This window comes from Bos taurus, chromosome X, assembly GCF_002263795.3.
Source record: "Bos taurus isolate L1 Dominette 01449 registration number 42190680 breed Hereford chromosome X, ARS-UCD2.0, whole genome shotgun sequence".
Classification (NCBI taxonomy): domain Eukaryota; kingdom Metazoa; phylum Chordata; class Mammalia; order Artiodactyla; family Bovidae; genus Bos; species Bos taurus.
Genome location: NC_037357.1, coordinates 137,592,880 through 137,604,566, shown reverse-complemented (window position 1 = coordinate 137,604,566; position 11,687 = coordinate 137,592,880). Strand labels below are relative to the sequence as shown.

Below are 11,687 nucleotides of genomic sequence, written 5' to 3'. Positions count from 1 at the left end.
TTATCCCATTTTGGATCTCAGAATAGAAAGGAAAATACATCCTCCTGACCTGAAATATGGGAAGTGTATTGTGATTTCTCACTCACTCTAAAGGTCAAATGTCCAGATTCACTCAACCTTCTCCTAAAGCAATATGCATGATTAAAATTACAAAATGTCGTTGAAGGTCATCCCTACCAAGGAGAATATTGAAGATGACTTCTGTGTAACCCTGGGCTTAGGAGGAACAATCATTGGTTCATGACGTCAAGCCAACGTGACGATCGTATAAAAAGTGACACCAATTCTCACCCTCTCCAACCACTGGGACACCCTCAGCCTCAACAGAAGAAAGTCCACAAGAGACACAAGATGAAGGTTGTGTTCCTGACTCTTCTCCTTGGTCTGGTTTGTGCTGCTCAAGAAGAGGATACTGCGGAAAGTGCCTCAAAGGTAGCAGGGATGGTCTGATCTGGGAGGAGGTCATGTGTGTGTGTGTGTGCCCTTTCTCTGGGTTTGTTATGTTCATCCATAAGCAAGTCGTGTGCCTCCCATGCAACACTGCTCCATTCACTGGCTCTATACCTGTTCTGTTTGGTCTATGCTCTCTGCTGTTTATTAATTGACTCGTACATTTTTTACTGCTCTTGTAACAGAGAAAGAGGATCAGAAAACGACTGTTGGATTTGAGGTCTTGCATTTGACATCAGAGCTTAAGCTATCTCTCAAATGTCTCAATTCCTTCTTTCACCCTGATTTCAGTTTTTACCTTATTTTATACATTCTGTGTTATTCAGTCAAGTTAGATACTGCCTGCTGATTTGCACAAAGGGTGGGAAACTCAAGAGGGAGGAGTCTGGATGAAATAAAAAGACAAGGAGGAAAGTCTCCAAGGTGAATTTTCTTGTTAGCTTTCAGGACAGTGGAGCGCCACGTACATTGCATCCAATGGCCTAGCGACGGCCGGTCAGAAAGCCTTCGTCATACCTCACAGGCTTTATATTGTGTTTTGCGGGAAATGCTTCATACTAATGTTCTACGTTTATGACTGGTAAGTAAAAATAACCTGCAAAGAACACACACAAACCCAAGGCTGAGGGAGGCTGTGGCTTCCCCGTCTGCAGGGAGCTCTCTGGGTGATGTTGAGAGCAGGACCTCCTGAGCTGTGGGGGTGAGCGGGGTCTCTGAGCTGGTGGGCAGCTCCCCTGAGAGCCTCCAGGTGATGTCCTGGAACCCACAGTCCCCGCAGGGACTTGACCCTTCCTGCGGAGTCTGTAAGAGACGGTTCCCACTGAGCGCAGAAGCTGAGGGCGGAGGGAGATCACACAGTGAGCTCTGCCCGTGGGGCACTGGGTGTACCAAAGCCTCGCTGCCCCAAGGACCACTCAGGGAGGATTATACTGCAAACACTTCGCTAACAACGTGGATGTGTATTGAGGAATAAACATATTTGTAAGCAAGGAATTATTACACAGCACAGGAAATGCAGCTCAATATTCGTCTATGGGGTCGCACAGAGTCGGACACAACTCAAGTGACTTAGCAGCAGCATTCTGTCATAATGTAAATGGGAAAAGAATTTAAGAAAACAACAGATACGTGTATATGTGTGACAGAAACACTGTCCTCACATCTGACACTAACAAAGCATCCTTAATCAATTATGCTGCAGTATAATGAAAAAATTAGCCTTCACAGGTAGTTCCAGAGGTAAAGAATCCACCTGTCCATACAAAAGATATGAGAGGTGCGGGATTGATCCCTGGGTCGGGAAGATCCCCTGGAGGAGGGGATGGCAACCTACTTCAATATTCTTGCCTAGGAAAGCCCATGGAAAGAGGTGCCTGGTAGGCTACAGTCCATAGGGTTGCAAAGGGTCAAGCATGACTGAAGACATGCAGCCTGCATGCATAAAAATAAACAGAAAAATAAAAGAACTGAGAGGGTTATGCAATGAAAGACTGGTATATAAATGGATCTATAATTCATTATTTGTCACACATGAGATACAGTTGGGGCTTCCTAGATGGCTCATTGGTTAAAAAAAAAAAAAAATTCTGCTTGCCAATGCAGGAGATATGGGTTAGATCCCTGTGTCAGGAAGACTCCCTTGAGGAGGGAAATCGCAACCCATTTCAGTATTCTTTTTTTTTTTTTAATTACTTTTTAACTGAAGGATAATTGCTTTACAGAAAGTTGTTGTTTTCTGTCAAACCTCAACATGAATCAGCCATAGGTTTACATATATCCCCTCCCTTTTGAAACTCCCTCCCATCTCCCTCCCCATCCCCTCTAGGTTGATACAGAGCCCCTGTTTGAGTTTCTTGAGCCAAACAGCCAATTCCCCTTGGCTCTCTATTTTACATATGCTGATGGAAGTTTCCATGTCACTCTTTCCTTACATCTCACCCTCTCCTCTCCTCTCCCCATGACCATAAGTCTCTTCTCTATGTCCGCTTCTCCATTGCTACCTGTAAATAAATTCTTCAGTACCATTTTCCTAGATTCTGTATATATGTGTTAGAATATATTTACCTTTCTCTTTGACTCTCTCCACTCTGTATAATAGGCTCTAGGTTCATCCATATCATTAGAATGGACTCAAAGACGTTCGTTTTTATGGCTGAGTAACATTCCAATTGTGTATATGTACCACAACGTCTTCATCTGTTCATTTGTCGATGGACATCTGGGTTGCTTCCATGTTCTGCTGCTGCTGCTGCTAAGTCGCTTCAGTCGTGTCCGACTCTGTGTGACCCCATAGACGGCAGCTCACCAGGCTCCCCCGTCCCTGGGATTCTCCAGGCAAGAACACGGGAGTGGGTTGCCATTTCCTTCTCCAATGCATGAAAGTGAAAAGTGAAAGTGAAGTCGCCCAGTCGTGTCCGACCCTCAGCGACCCCACGGACTGCAGCCTTCCAGTCTCCTCCATCCATGGGATTTTCCAGGCAGGAGTACTGGAGTGGGGTGCCATTCCATGTTCTAGCTATTGTAAACAGTGCTGCAGTGAACAACGGGGTACATGTGTCTTTTTCAAATTTGGTTCCCTCAGCGTATATGCCTAGGAGTGGGATTACTGCGTCATATGTGGGTTTGGTTTTATATGCCTAGGAGTGGGATTACTGCGTCATATGTGGGTTTTATTTTATAAAAAACCCTAGTTTTTAAAGGAATCTCCATACTGTCTTTCATAGCGGCTGTATCAATTTACATTCCCACCAACAGTGGAAGAACATTCCCTTTTCTGCATTCTACACCCTCTCCTGCATTTATTGTTTGTAGACATTTTGATGATGGCCATTCTGACCATTATTTGACCTCATGTGAGGTGATATTTCATTGTAGGTTTGATTTGAATTTCTCTAATAATGAGCGATGTTGAGCATTTTTTCAAGTGTTTGTCAGCCATCTGGATGTTTTCTTTGGAGAAATGTCTACTTAGGTCTTTTGCCATTTGATTGGGTTGTGTGTTTTTCTGGTGTTGACTTGTATGAGCTGCTTGTATTTTTTGCAAGTTAATCCCTTGTCAGTTGTTTCTTTTGCTATTATTTTCTCCCATTCTGAGGGTTGTCTTTTCACCTTGCTTATAGTTTCCTTAGCTGTGCAAAAGCTTTTAAGTTTAAACAGGTCCCACTTGTTTAGTTTTGCTTTTATTTCCATTGCTCTAGGAGGTGGGTCATAGAGGATCCTGCTTTGTTTTATGTCATGGAGTGTTCTGCCTATGTTTTCCTCTAAGATTTATAATTTCTGGTCTTACATTTAGGTCTTTAATCCATTTTGAGTTGATCTTTGTGTATGGTGTTAGGAAGTGTTCTCCTGCTGCTGCTGCTAAGTCGCCTCAGTCGTGTCCAACTCTGTGTGACTCATAGACGGCAGCCCACCAGGCTCCCCATCCCTGGGATTCTCCAGGCAAGAACACTGGAGTGGGGTGCCATTGCCTTCTCCGAGGAAGTGTTCTAACTTCATTCTTTTACCTGTAGTTGTCGAGTTTTCCCAGCACCATTTACTGAAGAGTCTGATTGTCCCGTTGTATATTACTGCCTGCTTTGCCAATAATAAGGTACCCATAGGTGCATGGGTTTATTTCTGGGCTCTCTATCTTCTTCCATTGGTCTGTATTACTGTTTCTGTGCCAGTGTCATACTGTCTTGATGACTGTATCTTTATAATGTAATCTGAAGTCAGGAAGGTTGATTCCTCCGGCTCCACTCTTCTTTCTCAAGACTGCTTTGGCTATTTGGGGTCTTTTGTGTTTCCACCTGAATTGTGAACTTTTTTGTTCTAGTTCTGTGACAAATGCCATTGGTAATTTGATAGGCATCACTTTGAATCTGTAGATTGTGTTTGGTTGTATAGTCAATTTCACAATATTGATTCTTCCTACCCAGGAACATGGAATGTCTCTCCATCTGTTTATGTCATCTTTGATTTCTTTCATCAGTTCAGTTCAGTTCAGTGCTCATTTGTATCCAACTCTTTGTGACCCCATGAACTGCGGCAGGCCAGGCTTTCCTGTCCATCACCATCTCCTGGAGCTTGCTCAAACTCCCGTCCATTGAGTCGGTGATGCCATCCAACCATCTCATCCTCTGTGGCCCCCTTCTCTTCCTGCCCTAAATCTTTCCCAGCATCAGGGTCTTTTCTAAGTGCTCAGTTTCTTCAGTAACTTATCCAATCCTTTTTGGGTTCTTTCTGTTTGAATATTTGTTTATTGTGCATTTTTCATATGCACCAAATATGTGTATTTTTCTCATGTACGTGTAGAAAGAGATATATAAGACCACAAAGTTCTTTGTTATACAGGTGATATGCACATAATTATCAGATATTTGACTATCATTTACTATGTGAAATGTCATATGTACTTGGTATGTCTGTGTGTGTATAATGGGTCTGTACACACAGGTGTGTATAATATGTCTGTACACACAGACGTCCTTTTGTGTTAATTCTTCTTGAGCTGTTTTATTCATTTATTTCAAATTATTTTAGTTGTGCTGGGTGTTTGTTGCTGCACCCAGGCTTTCTTCAGTTGCTTTGAGTGGGGGCTACTCTCCTACTGTGATAAGCAAATTGCTCACTGCATCAGCATCGCTGGTGGGGGAACACAGGCCTAGGCAAGCTGGCTTTGACAGCTGTGCTGCCAAAGGCCTAGTCTGTCCTGCAGCACACGGGATTCTCCCTGACCAGGGTCAAGCTGTGTCCTCTGTATTGGCCGGCGGATTCATATCCACTGGACCACCACGGAAGTCCTCTTCTGCTGTTTTTATACAAGCAGAGTCTGTTTCTGATAAAATTTAGAAATGTTTTCTCCAATTTCTTGTACTTTTGGGCTATGATATCATCAAAGAATACACGGTCAGGGTTGCCACTCACCTAAGGTCTGTCTAGGTAGCTGTGCTTCTCAGGGTAAAGCAAAGGATTAAAGGCAAGGTGTTAACTTTTTTTCTTCCTTCCTAAAATTCTGGGTCTCTCCGTGTTTACTTGTTTGTAAACATGACTGAGTTTGTATTTGGAGTTAATCTTTGGAACTATGCTCAGATTTAATGCGTTGACATGACAGCATTGTCATTGGATACTTACTTGATGATACACATATTTCTTCTCTGGTGAATGTCATACTGTTCAGAGACACAACATGATATATGACACGGGGCGTTAGAAGGGTGAAACAAAGGACTTGTCACATTTTTATCAGTTTCATCCACCAACTTAAATATCTTTTGTTTTTAAGCAACTGGCACGTGTGGAGACCAGTATTCATTTGTGGAGTATGGAAAGGACCTTATACTTACACATATGAATGTAAGTATGAGTATTTCAGTGGTAAGCAAATGTTTGGCTGAAATCTTGGTTTAACTTCCCCCAGGAACTCCATATATCTGAATTCTAGGTTTACTCACGATTACAAGTTGCACCAGGCGCTGGTCCTAAATCTTCTGAGCACCTGATTTGTCCTGAACACAGTGTCCACTCTCAGAACTTGGACAGCCCCTCACAATGATGAGGGACCTGTTGCTGTTGTGGCTTCGTCTCTGAGTCATGCCCGACTCTTTGTGACCCCCTGGACTGTAGCCCAACTGGCTCCTCTGTCCATGGGATTCTACAGGCAATCGTACTGAAGAGGGTTGCCATTTCCTCTTCCAGGGGATCTTCCCCACCCAGGGATCGAACTTGCCTCTCTTGTCTCCAGCCAGGTTCTTTACCACTTGTGCAACCTGGGAAGCCCATGAGCAATCTGAGGACGTGCATAATCTGACTTCAATGGTCCCAGTGTTACCCAAGCCTCATAGACTCACTGCGGCCTTGGGCCAGCTGCATACACCTTGCTGGGGCTATGAGACTATAAAGCAGCTTCAGCTACTCATTTTCTCTTTCTCAAGTAGCCTAGCGAGAGTGTTTATAAACTGAGCAGTGCTGTTTCCATGTTTCGGGAACACAGGCGGGCGGTTTTTCTTCTGATCCTGCTGAGTGTTTGCGGGAAGGTGTGGTGGATGCCAGGAAAGAGAGAATGGATGTAGACAGTGTAGAGGTGACACGCAGTAGGTCACAGTTGCTTCTTGTCCAGATACATAGCACTAAGTAGCTGGGCAGTGCAGAGAGGAGGGGCGGCCCTTCAGGTGGGGACGGAGCTCACCGCTAGGGGGTCACTGCCTGCATTTCCCAGCAGGTAAAATGTCTTCACACCAACACACAAGGCCGTGGGCTCTGTCATACCCCAGACTGAGGGGCAGAGAAAACATATCAATTAAAATAGTGTTCAGAAGGTTGCCTGGTCCAACATAATCATGCAGGAACACAAGGTTAGGAATGGTAAATTGATTTTGGTCAGGAGAAATCAATTTCATGGCTGGGAAATAGAAATACAAAGACATTTTGAACCAGGTTTCGATAATATGCACATGCTGTTTAAAAAGCTGTTGGGAACTTCCCTGGTGATGCCGTGGTGAAGAATCCACGTGCCAGTGCAGGGGAGACAGGTTGGATGCTTGGTCCGGGTAGATCCACATGACTTGGGGCAATGAATGCCGTGCACCACGGCTACTGATCCTGTGGTCTAAATCCCGGGGGTTGGGAATACTGACGCCCAACCCACAGCTACTGAAGCCTACGAGCCCTAGAGCCCATGGTCCGCGACAAGGGAAGCTCCCGCAAGGAGAAGGCTGTGCACTGCAGCTAGAGAGTAGGCCCTGCTTGCTGCTATCAGAGAAAGCCCGCGCAGCAGCAGAGGCCCAGGAAAGCCAAAAATAAACAAACCAACCGAAGACATTTAAAAAAGCTGCTAGGTCCGTTACACGTCATGTTCTAGAAAGCATCCTACAAGATAGCAAGAAGTCACTGGTTAACTGTAGGATTAGGTGGGGATGAGGAAATGTATTGCCTGCTCTCCTGTTGTCGTAAGAATGGTACTGTTCAGAGCACCCTCGAATTGACACACAATCGATAGAGCACGGACTGTTGCTAATGCCTGAAATAGGTGACAATACATCTAAATGACAATAAATTAATGCCGTTGTGCATATCTGACTTTTCTCTCTCTCACAGATAATGGTACAAATCAAATTGAATTTATTCATGTTTCCGAAAAAGCTCTGGTAGCAATCAATGTCAACTTGGATGAAACAAGCAAGAAGACGCAACAGATTCTACTATTCGGTGGGTATGACATCCCATAGTTCCCTCTGCCATTGTCACGCAGCAGGACCGCTGTCAGGACTTGAATTCAGAATCTCAGGAGGTGCTGACAATATTCAGTATTCAGTGTATAAGACCTGCATCTTTCACAGTTAAGGATCCGGGAAGGTAATCTACCAAGAAACAGGTCATACGGTGCGGATGTCACATCATCAAACATTTCCAAATAGTTCCTACCTGTTGAAACTAAAAAAATTGATTGCTACTAGAAGTTGTTTTTAACATGTCAACTAATTGCAAGTTGTGACTGTAACGAGTCTGACCTCAGAGGCTTTATTTTACACAAGTTCCCCCGTGTACTCTAAGCCTTGGAATACAACCTTTTTATTTTTTACTTCTATTTTTTTAATGTTGTGTTTTTTAATGACAGTATTTTGATATTGAGGTATCATTTACATGTCACAAAATTCACCCTTTTAAGTGTACAGTTTTAAGTAGTTTTTCAGTATATTCACAAAGGGGTGCATCCATCACCACTATCCAATTATCGAACATTTTCATGGCAATCACTTTCCATTCCCTCCTCGTCTCAATAAAACCTTTTAAAATTAATCTTTATCCTGTTCAATTAGGATACAGTATCTCGTCCACACTGACATAATCTCAAATAACCACAAAGGAGCCGAAGTGGTGTGTGAACCAAAGGGCTATCAGGTGTCTATATCAGAAAACGTACTGGATAGAATGCTGCAGTATTAAAGAATAAATCATCTCCCACGACTTTGTGTAATGTAGTAAATATGTCTGTCAGGGGAGAACCCTGTTTCCTATTTGTTTGGATTCAGAACAAGACCTGAGTGGTAGGTACAGACACTAGGAAGTTGGTCAAGGAGCAAGTTGGTTCCTTACCATGACAGAAGGAGCCCCAAATTCATGGAGCCCTATGAGTCTTTGAGGTCCTGTTTCTGATGCTGGGGGAGGGGAGGACTAGTTACAGAGCTGGATAGGGATTAATTTTTCAGAGAGACAGCAGACATCTGTGTCATGGGAAATGGTAACTGAGACTTCTTAAACTATTCCAAGTGGAATCTGATAGGCACATTGTTTTCATTCTGTATGAAGACATTTTTAGGACTTTTAACACGCAAATTTCTACCTCTTGCATGTTGATATTCAGGCAAAGAAAATGAAGTTGATGAGGAATACTTAGAGATATTCAAGAAGGAGGCTCTAAGTCGGAAGATTTCAGAAGAAAACATTAAGGATTTAACCGAACCTGGTAACGGAAGTATATTTTTTCTGAACATACCTTTCACCTCGTATGTAAATATACTGTCAGGAAACAAATCAAGTTACTGACAATATGGTCTTCCATAAGTAATCATTTATATAATCTCTAAATAAAAAAAAATCACTTGCAAAATTTAGGGAATGGTATTAATTTGTGGATTGTTTCTTTTTTTCCCCCCAGATAAATGTCTTGCTGTGGCATGAAAATAACTTCGAAACACCCTAATTGTAAGTAAGCATAATCTGTTATTTGTGCTGTTTCATCAAATAAATCACCAATTACACTTGGTGATTTCATACCTGCCAAATTTTGTAGGTAACACTCTTTTTGGTCCCAATAGCTTACATTCTATCACTAGAGACGTTTCTCTTACATTAGGTAATTTCTCTTCTCCTGAGTTATACTAAATCACAAAGGAGTTGGTTGATTCATGGTGAGCAGCTTTGGTGGGAAAGCCTTCACCTGCAGGAAGCTTGCAGACCAGGGTCATCAGAGAGAAGCAGGAATGGCCACGAGCTGGTGAAAACTAATTAGTATTACTGTCAGGCCTGACCTCATGGTTGTCCACACACATCCCTCCTTCAGAAGAACTGAAATTAAAGAGCTCACGTTTTCTGAAACACCTGTGTGTAATCTCACATGATTCTGACAGAACCTGTAAAGTCTTTCCAACTTCACTGTCTGAAACATGCATTTGAATTACATTCCCATTCAGAAGGTGATTTTCTCCAAGTGAGATCTTTAAACTTTCTCAACTAAGACAGCCTCAGAAAACAACACTGATAAGGCTAAAGTGTGGCTTGTAATTTTCTGTGGAGAAAGAAAAATGAAAGAAAAACAGCAAAGGAAAACCATTGCTTCCAGGTGAATATGAAAAGAAAGGTGTGGTACATATATTCCATGTAATATTACTCAGCCACTGAAAGAATGAAATCATGCCATTTGCAGCAACATACATCAGCCTAAGAGACTGTCATACTAAGGGAAGTCAGTCAGACAGAAAGACAAACACCGTGTGATATCACTTATATGGGGAACCTAAACTGTGACGCAAAGGATCATATTTGCAACACAGAAGAGATGCACAGACACAGAGAAAACACTCGTGGTTACCAAGGAGGAAGGGTAGGGCAAGAGAAGGATTGGGAGTTTGAGGTATCAAATGCAAAGTATTATATGCAGGATGGAAAGACCAAAAACTCCTCCAGTATAGTACAGGGAGGTATATACAATACTCTGAAAAAACCTAATTGGGAAAATCATCTGAAAAAGAATAGCTATATGTATGCAGAAACTTCACACGATGAACACCTAAAACTCATACAACATTAATAACCAATTAGACTCCAATGTGGGCCTCCCTGAGAGCTCAGTTGGTAAGAATCAACCTGCAATGCCGGAGACCCTGGTTCAATTCCAGGGACAGGAAGATCTGCTGGAGAAGGGATAGGCTATCCTCTCTAGTGTTCTTGGGCTTTTCTTGTGGCTCAGCAGGTAAAGAAGAGTTAAAAAATTATAATTCTTGAAGACCCAAAAGACAAAACGTGTGTGATTAGAGGCATGTATTCCAATCACAGACCTGAACTTGCGTTCTGAAATCAGTACTCCTAGAATCCATCCCAAATGGGAAAAGTTGCCCCATATGTACATCCTGGGGAAATTCCACATGGACTCCCTCCTACATCACAGAGATGTGGAGTGTGAGGTCCACCAGGATTCTGACATTGGATCACCTACCAGCTCCTGTACCCTGGACATCGACTTCGTGAGGCTCACCCCTGTCAGCCGTCACACAGTCGACTCTACTAAACCTCTGGTTCTGCTTTTTCACCTACAGAGAGAGTCACTGAGACCAGACACATCCTCTTCCCCATGGAATCAAGAGCAACAACATGAAGATGACTTTCCTGGTTCCTGATTATCATGATCCTTCTCTCTTCACACTCACACTCCTTTCCCATCTCATCTCTCCTGGCACTAATCCCATGCTTTGTGGTGGTATTTGATTTCTGCAGGTTTAAATAAATTGGTTGAATATAGACCAGATTTACTTGTGTCTTTGCTGAAAGTCTCTGTTTTAAAACACACATATATGCACAGTTAATTTAACCATCTGGAAACATATGCATTTCCTAAGATAGGTGTTTATCAGAGTCAATTCTGAGAAGGATTAACTGGATATGTGCTAGAGGTGTCCAGGGAAGAAGGAGAAAAAGGTCTAAAACCATCACAGGACAAGGCACAGAGATATGAACCTCCTACTGCGGAGGGAGGAGACAGTCTGCTCAAGAAGGATGTCCCTAGAAAGCAGAGTGCTCATTACAGGGGAAGGAGGTGGTGTCCTGCTCTCTGAGCTTCATAGAGAGGAAATGTAAGGTGCCATGGACCACAGCTGCGGGGAAACGTGTATTCTGGCAGCACCAGCTCTTCTGCAACTGAGCTGAAGGACTGATACTTCTTAACGATTGGATCAGTGGGAAGGAAAGAGTCCCTGAGACCAGACAGGTCCTTCTCTGCACAGAGTGGAGATTAACAACACAAGGACGACTTTCCTGGTTCCTGATCAACATGATCCTTCTCTCTTCACACTCACACTCCGTTTCCCGTCTCATCTCTCCTGGTCACTAATCACATCCGGTCTGGTGGTGTTTGATTTCTGAGGGTTTAAATGACCTGGTTAATTTACAATCAACTTATGTGTGTTTGTTCCAAAAGCCCGCATTTTCTAACACACTAAAATGCACATTAAACTTAACCATCCAGAAACATATGCCTTGAAGAG

The 11,687-nt window shown here is 43.0% G+C and overlaps 1 protein-coding gene across 1 annotated transcript; it reads left to right on the top strand.

Annotated features, from left to right (window-relative positions):
* Nucleotides 1–284: 284 nt before the first annotated feature.
* Nucleotides 285–10,951, top strand: LOC100847998 (allergen Bos d 2-like). Its single transcript, XM_010800830.4, has 7 exons — nucleotides 285–432; nucleotides 891–1,030; nucleotides 5,714–5,784; nucleotides 7,525–7,635; nucleotides 8,792–8,893; nucleotides 9,086–9,132; nucleotides 10,743–10,951. Exons 1-6 carry the CDS (start codon nucleotides 352–354, stop codon nucleotides 9,106–9,108), a joined length of 528 nt encoding a protein of 175 aa, XP_010799132.2. The 5' UTR covers nucleotides 285–351; the 3' UTR covers nucleotides 9,109–9,132; nucleotides 10,743–10,951.
* The last annotated feature ends 736 nt before the right edge of the window (nucleotides 10,952–11,687 follow it).